The 18,588-nt window shown below is 40.9% G+C and overlaps 1 protein-coding gene across 1 annotated transcript in view; it reads right to left on the reverse strand.

Moving 5' to 3' along the window:
• A2M (alpha-2-macroglobulin) overlaps window positions 1-18,588 on the reverse strand; it is a 45,529-nt gene that overhangs the window by 1,154 nt on the left and 25,787 nt on the right. Inside the window, exons 20-34 of the mRNA XM_015061324.3 lie at window positions 17,890-18,010; window positions 17,195-17,316; window positions 16,806-16,857; window positions 12,012-12,095; window positions 11,551-11,727; window positions 10,941-11,028; window positions 9,303-9,459; window positions 8,965-9,039; window positions 8,107-8,287; window positions 6,319-6,542; window positions 4,819-5,037; window positions 4,267-4,394; window positions 3,090-3,180; window positions 1,661-1,729; window positions 58-160 (exon numbers count right to left, since the gene is read on the reverse strand). Of these exons, the coding sequence (XP_014916810.2) occupies window positions 58-160; window positions 1,661-1,729; window positions 3,090-3,180; window positions 4,267-4,394; window positions 4,819-5,037; window positions 6,319-6,542; window positions 8,107-8,287; window positions 8,965-9,039; window positions 9,303-9,459; window positions 10,941-11,028; window positions 11,551-11,727; window positions 12,012-12,095; window positions 16,806-16,857; window positions 17,195-17,316; window positions 17,890-18,010 (1,891 nt within the window). The remainder of the gene's footprint in view (window positions 1-57; window positions 161-1,660; window positions 1,730-3,089; window positions 3,181-4,266; window positions 4,395-4,818; window positions 5,038-6,318; window positions 6,543-8,106; window positions 8,288-8,964; window positions 9,040-9,302; window positions 9,460-10,940; window positions 11,029-11,550; window positions 11,728-12,011; window positions 12,096-16,805; window positions 16,858-17,194; window positions 17,317-17,889; window positions 18,011-18,588) is intronic.

Here is an 18,588-nt window from a genome sequence, read left to right on the forward strand (position 1 = left end):
CTCTCTCTAAAAATTAAAAAAAAAATTAATTTCTATGTGTAAGTTGTTCACACTTACCTGTCTCATAGTAATCGTAGACTTTCACTATGGCTGGCTTCAGATCTCTCACTGGGATATCTTGCAGAACCATGAAGGACAAGCTCAGTGTCTCATTGGTCACCTAGAAAGCAAAAGGGAATTAAAAGTTTTCTTCTGTCTTCTTCGAAGGAGTTTATTCATCTACTTTCTTGGGGGAAAAGAACCTTTTTTTTTTTTTTAAATCAACTAACAGCGTCCTTAAATTGCAGAAAGTTCCCAGAGTGAATGAAAAATTCCAAAATTTACCTTAAATAATCCGATCAATTCATATAGTCTTATAAATAAATGCTAGTCCATGGGCTCTGTTTATAAGGGGTGAATGATATATGATTTTATTGATTGAATGGCCATGTCCATTTTTACATATCCAGAGATTTGGTATAATTTTACTTCCCTATCTTGTAGAAATACTGTGTCAACTCAAAAAGGAATATAAAAAATTGATCATTACAGCCTTGTTAAAATTTCATAAAACTTATAAACTATAACATCCACTAATATATGAATGCATAAATTATGTTAGATTACACAACTATAAAGTGAGATTAGTTTATGGGTGGACTGATCTTATCATTTTTTGGTACATCCTTGCTGAGATGGACAGTATTTTCTCCTTTTATATTGTTGATGTGCGGTTGATATAGTAATTGAGGTGTCCATTATATAATTGATATATTTGAGATATAATATATAATTGATATAGCAGCATCAACATAAGAATTGATGTTGATATAATTATGTAAAGAAGAAACCATTGGGTTTACCACTGGGTTTCTTCCTTACATTATTCAATATTTTCAAAATAGATTATGGACATAAAAAACACACTGTATAGAGAATTTCTTGCTTATGAGGCTTAGAAATATTCATATCCCAATATTATAATAAGCCATTTCTTCCCATTGTCTCACATGAAATGTGAATAAAGGAGAGGAGAATGTTTACTGGAATTAGTATTAGAACGCTCATTTAAAAAAAATGTTTATTTATTTTGAGAGAGACAGCACAAGCAGGGGAGGGGCAGAGAGAGTGAACCCCTCTGCTCAGCACAGAACCTGACACGGCACTCGAACTCATGGACTGTGAGATCATGACCTGACTCAGAATCAAGAGCTGGACACTTAGGCCACCCAGGCACCCCTAGAATGCTCAAAGTTTTGCCATGAGGTGATGTCTCCAAAATGTCTTCATTCACTTCCTTTAGAATAGGATTATTATAACTCTCTTAGAAGGAGGATTATCAGGGTGCCTGGGTGGCTCAGTCAGTTAAGCGTCCGACTTCGGCTCAGTTATTCGCTTTAAATGAATGACCATATGGGGCGTCTGGGTGGCTCAGTCGGTTGAGTGTCCGACTTTGGCTCAGGTCATGATCTCGTGGTCTGGAGTTCGAGCCCCGCGTCGGGCTCTGTGCTGACAGCTCGGAGCCCGGAGCCTGCTTCGGATTCTGTATCTCCCTCTCTCTCTGCCCCTCCCCCACTCACACTCTGTCTCTCTCTCCTTCAAAAATAAATAAACATTAAAAAAAATTTTAGAAGAAGTATTATCTATATTGTTTTCACAACTAGAGTGGCAGGGCTCTCACCTTATCCAGATAAATCAAAACATGGTTGTTGCTGACTTCTGTTCGGCTCACGCGGTTAGATCTTTCAAGCTGGAGAAAATTAATACATCACAAATGTTAATAAACAGATGAAGCCTCTGGGGAAACCAGAGAAAAGGAGAATTTGGATTACCAAATTAAGCCTGAGGGTAAAGCTGCTTCGAATGATTTTTGTAAGTAAAGATGAGAACGTTTTTATTTTTTTTTTTTAATTTTTTAACGTTTATTTATTTTGGGGACAGAGAGAGACAGAGCATGAACGGGGGAGGGGCAGAGAGAGAGGGAGACACAGAATCGGAAGCAGGCTCCAGGCTCTGAGCCATCAGCCCAGAGCCTGACGCGGGGCTCGAACTCACGGACCGCGAGATCGTGACCTGAGCTGAAGTCGGATGCTTAACCGACTGAGCCACCCAGGCGCCCCAATGATAATGTTTTTAAAGTAAAAATGAAAGATACTTGGGAGGCAGCATTTAATATTAGTATGGCACATGCCTATGTGTAAAGTTGATATATCTGCAGAAATGTGAAATAAATGTCCTAAACTTGAGAATTTTCCATATTTCAATGTTCAAGTTACATTCCATTCCTTCATGAAGGAGGTTTCCTTTTTTAACTGTTTTTTTTTTTTTAATTTTTTGCCCGCTCTAATTTATAGCAATCTCATTTTCCTCTGAACTTCTGTAATACATCTAGTTTGTGCCCGTCGGTTATTTTTCATATCTTTTTTCCACTGTGCATAAGCTTTATCTTAAGAGTCTAAGCTCCAGGAATCTGCTGATATTCTTCTAGTACGTTGTGGCTTCTAGAAGAGAGCTTTTTGCGAAATGAGACACACAGTCCCTCCGGGGGTCATCAAAGCAGCGGATGAAAAGTCTGCTGCATCTGGCAAGGTCACCATGTCTGCCCAGAAGGCTCAAGGGACTAAATGAATATTATCGCTAATACCTGCCACCCTAGTCTTAATCAGTGGTGGAAGGATGATCTCAGCAGTTTGTCTCCGTTGGCCATTTGAGTTTGAAAGTAAGACTGGTTAATGATAATAATGCCTCGTAAAACCTTCAGAAGGAAGGGAGAATGTTTTGTGGACCATTCGTTTGTGTGTGGGGGTGTTTTAAGTTATTAGCTTTTTAAAATAACTACTTTTGAATGGGAACCACGTGATCAAAAACCTGTTCACAGAATTTTGAGATGCATGAAAACAGAGTTCCATGAGGAAAAAAGAAAAAAAAAAAAAACACAAAACACCACACGTCAAAAAACCCATATACAAGCAGGCTAAATTGTATTTCTGATTGGGAGAAAGTACTAGCCTTTGGTAGAAGTTGATTTAAAATATTTTAAGATTTTCTTAGCCTGGAGATACATAAAACATCAAATGAACTAGAGCCTCCTGGACGTAAGACAGACCTACCATTTTCACTGTTGGTTTCAGGGGAATGAAGCCAGATAGCATCTTCACATCAGTAATCACCATGTTGGTGGTGGGACGGCTCCCAGTGTAACTGAAGATTTGGGGGAGAAAGGAAATTAGGGCTTTCCGTGTTATTAAATATCCTTTTCTCCCATGTCCGCAGTAAGCCATCACAGCCCTCAATAGTACATGAAAGCCTTCCTAAATATCCCACCCAAGTGATAGGGAGCTTGTTAAAGCCACAGAGACCGGGCTTTACCCTAGATCTGATGAATCAGGATTTTACGTGTGTGGACCCGAGGTTCTGGAGTTTAAGGAAGCTCTGTGAGTGACGCATAGCTGGGCCTGCGACCGCTAATCTCTGCGCGTGATTTGTTACGTATACTTTTAACTTTTGTCCTGAACTTTTGTCCTGTCCCCAGCCAGGGTAGAACATTCCTGTGGGCAGAAACGTTTTTTGGTAAGCCCTGGAGCTATTTGAATGTTGCTGTGCATGTATGCAAATCGATTATTTTGTGTGTAATCTGAGGTTTCCTTATTGTCGGTAGGAATTCTAACTACAGACGCACTCCGTCCTTCTATTCAGACATTTTGGCAATCGGAGAGAGCAAGAACAATACGGAATTTCATTACAATAGGATGAATTCACTTACGTTTAGAATTAAATCAGGAATTCGGGTCAGAGGCAAGGGTGAATGTTCTCTTTTTTTAGTTCTTATTGAGGGGACCTAACTTTTCAATTATGAGGTTTCACAATCACAGATCCTGGAGGCAGGGGAGGCACAACGCATATACCCCATCATGAAGCGATTCTGTATCGGCATGAGGACGCGTTGCTTTTTACAACAAACGTAGTGCAAACATTTATTGCCACGCCACTCAGCTTAACGGGAGTTCCGGTAAGAAGACTGGTTCTTTTTTTTTTAACGTTTATTTATTTTTAGACCGAGAGAGACAGAGGATGAACGGGGGAGGGTCAGAGAGAGGGAGACACAGAATCCGAAACAGGGTCCAGGCTCTGAGCGGTCAGCACAGAGCCCGACGTGGGGCTCGAACTCACGGACCGCGAGATCATGACCTGAGCCGAAGTCGGCCGCCTAACCGACTGAGCCACCCAGGCGCCCCTAGAAGACTGGTTCTTATACCCAGAATTAGACGATCCAGTCACAGGTCTTACCTGACATTCAGTGAGATCTGGAAGCTGGTGTGGGCTTTGGGTCCATCACAGGTTTGGGGCACAGTCTGTACATCCAAAGCAAACGGGGACTCTTCCTCTTCTGGCACAATATTGTATTTCAAGGATGTCTGTGGAACATCAAAGACAAAAATCTGTGTTCCCTCTGGTCACCAGAACTCCTCCAAGCTTCCTCAACTCGTTCTCTGGGTTGCCCTATCATTTGCTGAGTTAGGAATTTAAAAAAAAAAATTTTTTTTTTAATGTTTTATTTATTTTTGACAGAGAGAGAGAGAGAGAGAGAAAGAGACAGAGCATGAGTGGGGGAGGGGCAGAGAGAGAGGGAGACACAGAATCTGAAGCAGGCTCCGGGCTCCGAGCCGTCAGCACAGAGCCCGACTCGAGGCTCGAACTCGTAGACCATGAGATCATGACCTGAGCCGAAGTCGGAAGCTCAACCCCACTGAGCCACCCAGGCGCCCCACTGAGTTAGGAATTTTTTAGTGAGGACTGTTCCGGTGGGCCCTCTGACCCCATGTGCCCCAAGAGTCTCACCTGGAGGTAGACACATCCTTCTCCAGTCACTGTCATGGTGTATTCTCCAGGCACCTTTGGCAATGAAGTCCGTTGTAGTAACAGGCGGTTGTTGCTGTCCACTTGGAATTTTTCGAAAACCGTCCCTGAGTATTGGATGGTCACCTGTGCAGGCTTCCCAGTTCCGGTGAAAGTGGCTTCCCCATACTTGGACAAGGCATGGAGAGCCACCACTGTGTCCTAGAAAAGACGAGTGAGAGAACCTGTGTAGGCTCAGTAACCTTTTGAGGGCCCAAAGGCATGTCGACGAGATGGGCCTTGACGTCCTCCTTCCTGCTTCCCTCGCTACTTAAATAATGGAGTTCTAATTTCCAGATTGATTAGAATCCATAGATAGATAACAGAACCATAACATCCACATATCTGCCTCGGACTGTATGCTTTAGAGGCTTCTTTTATTTCTCAGAAAATTGATCTTTTCCTATGGATGAATGTTTGTGGGATATGGGCTGTGGAAAGTATATGTGAATGGGAATCATTCATTGGCATTAGCTATTTGTCTAAGATGTCTTACTTGATAATTGTGGTTATGTCTGCCATCACTCAACCAAAGATCAGTCTGCCTCTCACCCCAAATTAAACTCTGCTCTGTTGCTGAGTTCGGTGCCCTGAGAAAACCCAAGGTCCTTTGCAGCCATGATCAGGGGCATGCTTAATTATAATTATCTTCTTGATTTATTGGCATTTTTTGGCTCTCCCCCTTTTTTTTTTTTTACCACAAGTCTGGATTCCTCCCACCCTTGCATGCCATCTTCTCAATTCTCAAATCTTCTCAGCATTGAACCTGAATGACATTCTTTAAACAATAGATTTAAGAAAGAGTAACTGTTGTCATAAAAGTATTCCATGTTTTCCCCATTCATATGGAAAAATAAGCCTAAATTCTCTGAAAATAACACTTCCTGCTGTGTACCTATTGACGGATTTTTTTTTAGATAGTCTTACGATGTTGGCAATAATAAAGCAAGTTCTTCATGCTGCTGGTGAACAAATATTTGTATAGCAAAGGGTGAATAGTGGAAGCATAAAATGTGTCAGCTTCAAAATAAGCCGGTTAAAGGGGACTTTTGAATGCAGAGATTTGCAAGGAGAGCTTTTTTGGGTTTTGAGTGGCGCTCCTGAGAACTGTTTGAAACTGTTCAAACTGTTTCCAACTGTTGTTTGAAAGGGACTCTTAGAACTTCCAGAAGATTCCTGAAGGTAGGTTTTTAAAAGCCATTCTGCTGTGGCCATTGCACATAGGGTCTCACTTCTTTAGGGAGGTAGAGTTTTTATTGGCAGGAGGGGACTATGATGATAACACTTTGAGTTTTCTTTATTTCTCGCTCTCGCTGAATACTCATCATATTTTCCTCATTTCGAGTTATCCGCATCCTCATTTTTCCCTCTTGCATGTGTTTATATCTTGTTCAAAACTTTTGTTCCCTGAAGGCGAAGCAAAAGTTTCTGGCAGACACAGACCTGGGTGGACGAGAAGCCCCCGTGGGCATTCTGTTGCTTTAGGATCCAGCTCACAATGCCCGTGTCCAAAGTCAGGTCCTCGGAGGTCGGGCTGGGCTGGGCCATGAGGTGAGCAAGGAGCACATAGGACGTCATCTCCACCTCAGCTGAGGGAGCCTGGGGCTGATAAAGATGCCCCACTGGTGCCTTGGGTTTCTGAGGTCGCTCCCAGTGGACGGAATTGTCTGGAGATGAGAAAAAGAGATTTGTGAGTAACCACATATTCATATCTAATTTAAGCCAGAGCTTAAGTGAAGGGTGCCTTCCAATTATATTCCCTTGGACCTTATCTAGATGCTTTTCCTTCTGCATAAACCTGAACGTGGTTTGTTTCAGCCAGCCTAAGGCGGAAAATGTTGCTGAGTCGTAAGCCCACAGCCAACGAAGTTGTCAAACGGTGGCTATGGTTGGGTCGTTGGGGAGAAATTGCAGAGCAAGTTCGCTCCCTGACTGTGGGGGTTGCTTGTTTCTGATGTTATCCAGACCTTATCTGGGCTTTGTGAAATTTTCTATAAATTTTCCTATTGAGATTTCTTGTGAGGATCGCAGATGACATGAGATAATGGAGTTCGCACTCATTAGGGTGCGAACAGTACCCGAATAACAGTACGAAATAACAGTAATCCTTAAGGTAACCAAAGGCTGACCAGGGTGTGACCTAATGGGAACCGATTTAAACTGCTGTGGGAAGTAAATTACGCTGCGGAGTAAATCGCAATTTGGGAACATCCAGCAAAGAGGAAGATGTGTTTCGCCTACGAATCAGCGATTCACTTCTCGAAGTAGAACCTACAGGAACTCACACCCACGCACAAGGAGACAGACACATAGGTGAGTATTCACTGCAGCACGGTTTGCAATAGCAACAAATAAGAAACAACACCTATGACGAGAGACTCTTTAATATAAGTTATGAGTTACCTATATTTTGCACTATATTATGTGGCAGCGAAAATAATGAATTAGAGCTATAGGCCCTCAGTAGGGGACTCCTGTTAGCACAATGTGGAACTTAAAAAACAAAAGGCAGACAAACAGACAAGAAAACAAGATGCAGAAATAATCAAAAGTGTGATACTGTTGGTTTAAGGATGAAGAACACATCAAAATTCTGAATATTGTTTAGGAATATAGGTGGAGTAAAAATAAAGCTATCCATAGAAATGGTAATGGCAAATTCAGGGTAATGGTCACCTTTGGGGGTGAGAGGGGCACACAGAATTTTTCCTGCATTGGTAATTTTGTATTTCTTAAGCTGGGAGGGAAGTATAAAGTGGTTTGCTGATTATCCTTTATGCCTTTTTGTATATCTGAAACCTTCCCGATACATTTTAAGAATAAACACGTAACGGCACCGTTAAGGCAGAAAGGTAGAATATATTTTATTGGATAAAATATTACCATTTGCATTTTATTTTCTATTTTTTCGACCTGAGCGGGGGAGGGGGCAGAGTAAATACTATTATTACCCCCATCTTACTGATGAAGGAACTGAAACATAGACGAGTTAAGCGACTTGCCCAAGGTCACACTGTTAAACTGTTCTGGAGCCAGTCTCCAGAGGCTGAGCTTCTCACGACTACAGTGCACCTGCCTCTTATCTTTTGGTGTGTGACTTGCTTAAGAAGTTCCAGATTTTATGGTGATAGAGACAAAAGAAGAGAGGGGAAAGTGATCACAGGAGGTAGGTGGGGGGGGGGTGGTTTGAGGTACGGTTCTTGATACAGAGAAGGCAAGATGTTTGCTCACCTTCCTTCACAGCTTCCTCATTAAGTAAGTGGAGTATCTCCTTGCTCCTGTCCTGGTTACCTACCAGGGCAAAAGCATAGGCCAACAGTGCCTTGGTGTAGACGTGCTTTTCATGGGGTCGTTCCTTTGCTGAATTCCAGGCTGACTCCAAGCAGAACAGGGCATTGCGCACAACAGTGTGCTGAGGGGGGAAAACAAGGAGGGAACCGAGCTATGTGAACAGGGACACTGGCTTTCCCAGGTAAACGCGGATCATTTTCCAAATGCATGTGTCCGTCTGTTCTCGTTCTTTTCCTTCTTTCTTTCTTTTTTTTTTTTTTTTTTAACGTTTATTTATTTTGAGAGCACTCGGGAGGGTGAGAGAGGGGCAGAGAGAGAGGGAGACACAGAGAATCCCAAGCAGGCTCCATGCTGTCGGTGCAGAGCCTGACTTGGGGCTTGATGTCGTGAACCGTGAGATCATGACCTGAGCTGAAATCAAGAGTGAGGCGCTTAACCTACTGAGCCACCCAGGCGCCCCCATCTGTTGTCATTTTTATATAGAGAGAGAATAGTATTTTTTATGTTATTATTACATTCGTAAGGCAGGAGCACAGACCATATTTTTAGAACTCATTTTGTATGTACATATGGCACGAGTGGGAGGTCTTAGGGGAGAAATAGCTTAGGGGGCATCCCTGGGATAGTGTATATCTTTCTTAACGGATGGACCACATTTCCTATTGATCCTAGAAGCATTGGCATGGCATAGAAGGAAAGCTGACACCTGGCTTTTAGTAAGGTGATATTTCTGACAGCAGGGCAGCAGTTTCATTGTGTCCAAACTATGCCTCAGCAGGGGAATGAGGTGGTACCTACAGTGGCGGGGAGAGGAATCTCCAGAAGGGCAATGGTGATGTAGGCAGAAAGGGTCACTTCGTCTTCCACTCCACCCTGTAAGTGTGGGGGGGTAGAGAGAGAGATTTGATTAATTGAACTTCTGAGAATGCTCTTAATCAGCTCCTGGGTGTCATGGAATGTATCCTTACTCGTCTGCATCCCCAGGGGGCAAATTAGCACAAGCAACCTACGTTCCATCCCCTCTTTCTTGGCACTATCCGGGATCTATCTATCATTTGTCTTTCCTAAGGAATTCCTATATTATCCTTGTAGACATCAGAATGGACAGATAAAAGCTAACTGCACAAACACCTCACCTTAATGGCATTGTTGAGCAGAGACCCAGAGCTCCTGAAACAGCCATTGTCCTTCTGCTTTTGGGAGAGCCAGGTGAGGGCTTGGGTGATGTGTGCTTCATCAATGAAGATGTAGGCTCGAGCCTGGGCAAAAGTCTTCAGTACAAAGGCGGTAAGCCTGAGCAGGAGGGAGGCGATGGTGATGTTTATGTTGTGACAATAGTTTTATAACTGTGTCACGGTGACAGGCTTCATCGGACACCATTTACATTGATGTGAGTCACCTGACCAGTATTCACATGTATTTAGAACTCCCATCTCCTTTAGACTGCTTGATTAATCTGCTAAATCTGGTAATTTCGTTGCTGACTCATTTTCTCTTTGCTACAGCGAGTAACGTTCTAATGTTCTTCTAATGTTACTTATCTTTACTTATTTGAGTAAGGTTTTCCATCTTTCTTCTCTTTAGAGACTTCCTTCTGTAGATGGCAGAATCTTCTACGGAAAATTGTGGTAACTTCTAACTGCTTTGCGTTGCCTTAGGGATTTTAAAACAATGTTTCGTGTCACTGGGTCCCCCTCATTTCTTTCTTCCTATGAGTGAATTTATTCTCAGTCAAGATGAGTATGATCTAAAAACCCACCACAAGTGGAAGTTAACGTGGTTATCTAAAAGTTATGTGATACGTTCACTGGCCATATTATTTAAAAACTCATGGTTATGGGAGCGATTTTAGAAAAAAATAGCCATTTAAAAATAGCTATCATATTATTATTGTTATTTTTTTAAAAAATTTTAAATGTTTATTGAATTTTTTGAAGGAGAGAGAGACAGAGCGTGAGCGGGGGAGGGGCAGAGAGAGAGAGAGAGACGGAGACACAGAATCCAAAGCAGGCTCCAGGCTCCCAGCTGTCAGCACAGAGCCTGACGTGGGGCTTGAGCTCATGGACTGTGAGATCATGACTGACCAGAAGTCGGATGCTTAACTGACAGCCACCCAGGCACCCCAATTTCATTACTATTTTTAACCGATTTTAATTTTAAGTAATCTCTACACCCAACATGGGGCTGAACTTAACAACGTGAAGTCAACTATTGCATGCTCTACTGATTCAGCCAGCCAGGTGCCCCCCAAAGACATCTATTTTATTTTATTATTATTATTTTAAAATTTTACTTTATTTTTTAGAAGTTTATTTATTTATTTTGAGAAAGAGAGAGAGAGAGAGAGCACGCACGAGTCAGGGAGGGACAGAGAGAGAGGCACGGAGACAGAATCCCAAGCTGGCTCTGAGCTGTCAGTGCAGAGCCTGATTCGGGGCTCAGATTCATGAGATCTGACCTGAGCCGAAATCAAGAGTCGGGCGCTTAACCGACTGAGCCACACAAGCGCCCCCCTCCCCCCCCAGAATAGCTATTTTAGAAAGAATATGCTTGGTGTTATTAACAGGATGAATTTTGGGGACAGATCTAATATCCATGTATTTGAATGTCAACCTTTCTGGTGGTTACCTCGCTAGTCTTGGTATAGGTACTGAGCATAACCAACTACAGGTTTAATAATACATATGTGATAAGGTTACTGTGAATATACTTGTGATAATACATGTAAGAGAGCTGGTATGGAAATAGGAGCTCAAAAACTGTCTATTCCTTACCAGGTATTGCCCTCATTCCTGCCATATTTCTCCCCAAAGGTGCTATAGGAGCCATCATGGTGCTTATAGGTCAGCTGTCTCTGGTAACCTGGAATAGAAGGTTAATGAAACAGTATGACAGACGGCATGTGTTTTGGCCAGAAAAATTACCAAAATGCCTCGGTCTCTGCTGATAGTTCTTTCTTTTAAAAAAATTTTAAAAAAGCATTTATTTATTTTTGAGAGAGAGAGCACACAGTGGGAGAGGGGCAGAGAGAGAGAGAGAGAGGGACAGAGGATCCCAGACGGGCTCTGCACTGACAGCAGAGAGCCTGATGTGGGGCTTGAACCCACGAACTGCGAGATTCTGACCATCTGGCGTCCCTTTGGTGATATTTCTTAAATTTTGCTGTCATATGTTAGAAGGGTCTGAGTTCTAAACATTAATGGGAAGTTGGACCCTGGATAGTTACCGTAAAATTAGCGGTCACAGCATGCGTACCAAAGTAACTATGATACTATGAGAAGCCAACATACCATAGAACCGATAAGTAATTCAAGCCTATTGGGAAATCCAGTGTATTGTTAAAATGACTCTGTGAAGTTTTCACTTACTTGTTTAATCACTCACCGGTATTGAGGTAGCCAATGGCCTTGGACTTGACCTCTGGAGTCAGCTGTTGTGTCTTATTTAGATAATTCAGAACATAGATGTTAGGAGCAAAGAGGACCATATTCTGTTCTCCACAGCCATAGGGCATTTGGAGGAGATTTTGTATATTTTGCATGGCAGAGCCCAAGATGTCTCCTAGGGAATGGGAGAGATGGGACATCATAAGTCTTCTAGATTATAATCTATCCGAATCCTTAAGAAGAAAGGAATAATTTTAGGAAGGTTGAAAAATGAAGATTTGGGGCAAGGGTGAGTTGTCCAGGGACAGGAGGAGTATGATTGGGAGCAATGAACAAGCCCAAAGACAGAGGGAAGACTGAAGTTGAAATTAGAGTTGTTATTTTGAGGGAGTATTTATGGAAAAGAAATACAGCAAAAACTGCCCATATAGTAGAATGATTCACAGGGACGGAGCTCACCCAATACCGAGATGGAGGCTCGGGCAGATTCTTCTACCACGTTCTGTGGCAGCTTCAGAGATAATTGTTCAGACACTCCGGTATCTAGAGAAACACACAAGCCATAATGAAAATAATGCTCCTGCAGAGCTCCAAAACACAGAAGCCAGACAATGCCTTATACTTAAACTTCCAAAAAGTTGTCCCTCTTTCAGTATTTCCCTTAAAAAAAAAAAAAAGAATATATATATATATATATATATAATCTTAAATGTGTACAAATGGGATTCTGAGATTTCTAGAAATTCTTCTTCCCCATCCCTCTTTTCCCCCATGTATTTAGAGTGCATTCCAAACAAGGCTACAAATTGACGAGTGCCCATGATGTTGTGACTCCGTCGTAACCATCCCATGGCTAGCATGAGATGGTTATCACAAGATGATCAGTTTAGCGTCTATTCCTAACCTCCTTACTCGACACTTGTATGAAAAACCCCCCTAATGTATACATAAGCAAAGGAAAAATCTCTGGGATTTCAAATTCTGACAACAATGTCCTTACTGCCCTCAAATTTCACAGATAGGAAGATCGTATTTTTATGGGGGCCCGAGACATGGGACTGGGGGTGAAGGTGAACAGTATCTGACTCACTGAACATAAAATAATTGCTGCTGCTAGGCATACATTTACTGCCATTTTAGGATTGGTAAATTTCATGACGATGAAAGAGAAATGTAGCATTTATCTTCATGCTGCATCCCCCTTCCTCATGAAATTAACATTGAAACTTTGGTCAAAGGGTACACGTTTTCAGTTATGCAGGAAGATTACACTGCAGAGATCTATTGTATAGAACAATGCCTGCTATTAACAATACCATACTGAATACTTAAATGCTTATTTGCTAATAGGATAGATCTCATACTAAGTGATCCTATCACACAAAAAATATGCTAATAAGTGAGTGGCAGGAAACTTCTGGAGGTGATGGATAGGTTTATAGTATAGATTGTGGTGACAGTCTTACAGGTGTATACTTATTTCCAAACTCATCAAGTTGTATACATTAATTATGTATGTTGTTAATTACATTTATATACACAGTTGTGTATCTAAATTTTAATTAAAAAAAATTTTTTTTTCAACGTTTATTTATTTTTGGGACAGAGAGAGACAGAGCATGAACGGGGGAGGGGCAGAGAGAGAGGGAGACACAGAATCGGAAACAGGCTCCAGGCTCTGAGCCATCAGCCCAGAGCCTGACGCGGGGCTCGAACTCACAGACTGCGAGATCGTGACCTGGCTGAAGTCGGACGCTTAACCGACTGCGCCACCCAGGTGCCCCCTAAATTTTAATTTTAGATACACAACTATATATATAATATACAATTATATAATATATAATTATATAATATGTAATATATAATTATATAATATATAATATATAATATATAATATATAATATATAATATAATTATATATATTATATATTATTTATATGTTAAAAATTTTTTTTAATGTTTTTTATGTATTCTTGAGAGATAGAAAGTGCATGTGCACACTTGCATGCAAGCATGGAGAGGCAGAGAGAGAGAATCCTAAGCAGGCAACATGGGGCTCGAACCCATGAAGCCTGAGATCATGACCTGACCCGATATCAAGAGTTGGATGCTGGGGCGCCTGGGTGGCTCAGTCGGTTGAGCGGCCAACTTCGGCTCAGGTCACCATCTCGCGGTCCGTGGGTTCGAGCCCCGCGTCGGGCTCCGTGCTGACAGCTCAGAGCCTGGAGCCTGCTTCGGATTCTGTGTCTCCCTCTCTCTCTGACCCTCCCCCGTTCATGCTCTGTCTCTCTCTGTCTCAAAAATAAATAAACGTTAAAAAAAAAAAAAAGAGTTGGATGCTTAACCACCTGAGCCACCCAGGGGCCCTGTATTATTTGTATGTTAAAAAAAAAAACAACTCTCTTACCTTCCCCCCAAGAAACTTTTGTAAGAAAACAGATACCAGAGAGGAGCCTGAGTGGATTCTCTCTCTCTGCCTCTTCCCCTCTCTCTCAAAATAATTAAATAAACGTTAAAAAAAAAAAAACAACAGATGCCATAAAAAAGGTAAAAGACAAATTACCAAGCCAAAAAAAAAAAAAAGCAACTTATTCAATAGATAAAGAATCAGTGAGATACAGATGAATCAGAAAAAAAAAAAAAAATCACTGCGACCTGAAAGGTCACAGGATATGAAGGCATTCATAAATGTGTAAAAATGAGCTCATCGTCACTTGTGATTGTAGAGATTTAGATTAAAACATTATATTTTTTCGGGGCGCCTGGGTGGCTCAGTCGGTTGGGCGACCGACTTCGGCTCAGGTCATGATTTCGTGGTCCGTGAGTTCGAGCCCCGCATCGGGCTCTGTGCTGACAGCTTGGATCCTGTTTCAGATTCTGTGTCTCCCTCTCTCTCTGACCCTCCCCCGTGCATGCTCTGTCTCTCTGTCTCAAAAATAAATAAACGTCAAATAAAACATTATATTTTTTCATCTAAAATTTTCACCAAAATTGAAAACTTTCATGGTAAAAGATGCTGGTGATCACAGAGGGAAATATAAACTTGGTGAGAATATTAACATTTAGGTATTAGCAAAAGGGTTTTTAAAGTTCTATTAAAACTGAAGAATAGGGGCGCCTGGGTGGCTCAGTCGGTTGAGCGTCTGGCTTCGGCTCAGGTCATGATCTCGCAGTCTGTGAGTTCGAGCCCCACGTCGGGCTCTGTGCTGACAGCTCAGAGCCTGGAGCCTGCTTCAAATTCTGTGTTCCCCCCTCTCTCTGCCCCTCCCCCACTCACGCTCTGTCTCTCTCTGTCTCAGAAATAAATAAACATTAAAAAAATTTAAAAAAAAAACAACTGAAGAATATACATATCACCTCTTAGGAATTTCACATTTTACAAATAAATATACTTGCATCTGGGGGCGCCTGGGTGGCTCAGGTGGTGAAGCGTCTGACTCAGAGCCTGCCTGGAATTCTCTGTCTCCCTCTCTCTCTCTCTGTCCCTAACCCGCTCGCTCTCTATGTCTCTTTCAAAATAAATAAACACTTAAAAAATATTTGCGGGGCACCTGGGTGGCTCAGTCAATTAAGTGTCCGACTTTGGCTGAGGCCACGATCTCATAGTTCGTGAGTTCAAGCCTGCATCAGGCTCTGTGCTGACAGCTCAGAGCCTGGACCCTGCCTCTGATTCTGTGTCTCCTTCTCTCTGTCTGCCCCTTCCCAGCTCATGCTCTGTCTCTCTCTCTCTTTCTCAAAAATAAATAAACATTAAAAAAATTAAAAAAAAAAACCTTGCATCTATACATAAGGAGGTATTTATTTATTTATATTTATTCATCTGGCAAATAGTTAAGAAAATGAGGAATAGCTAAAATACCATCAGAACTGTGATACATCGATAGTATGGAATTTTACTAAAATTACATCAAAGGGAATTACCTTTTAGGAATGGGACTAAAAGGGATTACCTAGTTCTATAATTTAACATGGTTAGATTTTTAAGCTAGATTGCTGAGTAAGAAGTCATGAAATGTTACTTATACAAGTTACAGGATGAAACTTAATACCATTTACATAAATCACATATATAAATAAATTCATCTATGCATATTATTTTTAAACATATATGGATGATAATTAAAGTATTAAAAATATTGCCTTTAATATGAAGTTGTGTTTTCTAAAGGAGGATGTATTTTTGTATTACACAGACAATAAAAATTAATGAAGAAATTTTTTTTGCTGTTTATTTTGGGGAGAGAGACAGAGTGTGAGTGGGGGAGGGGCAGAGAGCGAGGGAGACACAGAATCTGAGGCCGGCTCCAGGCTCTGAGCTGTCAGCACAGAGCCCAACATGGGGCTTAAACCCATGAACCGTGAGATCATGACCTGAGCCAAAGTCGGACGCTTAACTGACCGAGCCACCCAGGTGCCCCCAATAAAAATTAATTTTAATAAAACTGCTTGATGATCAGCTCTAGACACATAAGAAATAAATCAAAGTAAGAACTTAGGAATGGAAGGCAAGCCATGATAAAAGGATTTGGTGGTAAATTCACTTAAATGTAGAAATAAGGCTAGATAACCAGGCAATTACGTTTTTAGAACACATTTTATATATTTGAAGTCTTGACAGTATAATAAACACAGTAAACAAAAATTCATAGGTAGACAGAGAAAGTCAAGAAACACATGTATGATGTTGACTCCATGTTGTTTGAGGTGAGAACACATTGTGTCGATAAATTTCTTAGTGTACTAAATTTCTGTAAGTGTTTTGTTTAGACTAGAAAATTCTTCACCGAGATAAAACTATTGTGAGGTTCTTTAGTGTCTTCTCAAACGGGTTGATGGTTCTCTGGGTCTTACTTACCTTGTAGGGAAGCGTAGGAATAATATATAATGTCATATACATATATATATAATATAATATATAATATATATTATATATTATATTATATTATATTATATTATATATATAATATAATTATATATTATATATAATATTATATATTTATATAAAATATTTATTTATTTAATATATTTATTATATAATATTTATTTATATAAAATATATATTTATTATATATAATATATAATGTATTATAATATATAATATATATAATTATATATATAATATATAATATATAATTATAATATATATATAAAACCTGTCTCCTGGAGTTTATAATAATATACAAAATTCTTCGAACTTTAAATGTTACACAAACTTTGGTCAATGCTATCTTAATTATGATGAGTGACTCTTACCTGGTGGACAGAGCAGGGAGTTGAATGTTGCTTCCTTCTCTAGTCCTTCAGGCTTTAGGTGGAAAGAAAGAAAAGGTAGAGGTAAGAATGGACATGTACGTTGGTAGTAGAACTGACTTCCAAATGTATTACATAAATAAATTCTGTAAGTATAAGCAATATGAAGGAGACAGGTTGATAGATGAGGAGGAAGTGAGGGAAAAATGATATAAATATTGAGACAGAGAGAGAGAGAGAGAGATGGAGAAAGAGAAGAGGAGAGAATATTGTGAACTCTTCTGTGATTATGTATTATTTAACCCTTCTTAACTAAAACTTGGAATCTCAACTGGATTCACCATTGTTTTTATTGACTTGTTGTGACCTATCAAATGGATTGGCTTACTTACTTCAACCAGCAGAGACTTGATGATTGTGTCTTTCTTTCCATATTCAGGGACCACAGTCACCTCGGTCCCACATGGCTCTTGAGACTCTAGTGCCTCTGCGCTCACGGTGAAGTTCACATTTCCTAAAAAAGGGCCAGTACAGATGAGCACCATCACCTTCTTTCTCCATGCCTCCAAACCTCAAGCTTCATAAGTGTTCAATGTTTTGTAACCTCTTTTTGTTTTATTTTTATTTATGTATTTATTTTTTAAATGTTTTATTTATTTTTGAGACAGAGAGAGACAGGGCATGAGCAGGGGAGGGGCAGAGAGAGAGGGAGACAGAAGCAGGCTCCAGGCTCTGAGCCGTCAGCACAGAGCCCGACATGGGGCTCGAACTCACAAACCGCGAGATCATGACCTGAGCCGAAGTTGGACGCTCAACCGACTGAGCCACCCAGGCGCCCCAACCTCTTTTTGTTTTATAAAAACACAGGAGCAGGAATGGAAACACAGAGGCTAATGATACTGAGAATCCAAGGCGGAGGTGGAAGTAAAGGAAGTAGGGATAGCCTTCTAGAGTAAAAGACACAGGCGAAAATCCTACCATTGGAGGGGGTGTGATTTTGCCTGAGGGAAAGAACATTACACGTAAGGATCCTGTTGACATATACAATCCTTGAGTAGAGAATTGTCTCTAGGAGAGTGTCCCTCACCTAATGCCTTTGGTGTTACTGCCCAGGACAAAGTTTGCCGGCCATTCCCACAGATGCAGTGAGACTCTTGTTTCTTCTCCTGGACTAGGAATGCAGGAGATTCGTCTAGCTGCCCATTAACCTGAAACCACACGTAAATCCGAGAGACAGATCAGAAGGAGAAGGAGACCAAAAGCATAACGGTTTGAAATAAAGCGTGTTGGGGATTGGTTAGATTTTAGGTTGCCTAATAGTAGAGATGATCTAAGTGCAGACCAACTACCTTTCCATGATCTGACATGCAAACCTTAGTATTTTTCAATAATCTGCTCATTCACGGGATGGGACAGGAGGTGCAAAAGTCATGATGGCATGTTGCCTGTGGAAACTCTACCTCTCTGGCCTGGGATCTTGACCATTCCTTCAGCTCTCCCAGCAGAGTGTTACAAGATTTATGAATGCTTGTGGTTTCAGGGGAGGTCAGATGCTCACAAATAACTTTCAAAGTGAGGTTTGATATGTCTATTGGTCTATGATGCTATGTGAAAATTAAATATGTGGAAGGTAGAAGTCGAAACCTTAAGGGATCTAAGACGTGAGAATGAAGCGTACTGATTTTTGTCCACCTTGTCAGAGATCTTCATACTGCACAAGCTTCCTAAACTTATGGGGTTGTGGTAAGGCTCAGAAGCTTGTTTTAAGTTGCACGTGTTTGGAAAT

This window comes from Acinonyx jubatus, chromosome B4 (assembly GCF_027475565.1).
Source record: "Acinonyx jubatus isolate Ajub_Pintada_27869175 chromosome B4, VMU_Ajub_asm_v1.0, whole genome shotgun sequence".
NCBI classification, from domain to species: domain Eukaryota; kingdom Metazoa; phylum Chordata; class Mammalia; order Carnivora; family Felidae; genus Acinonyx; species Acinonyx jubatus.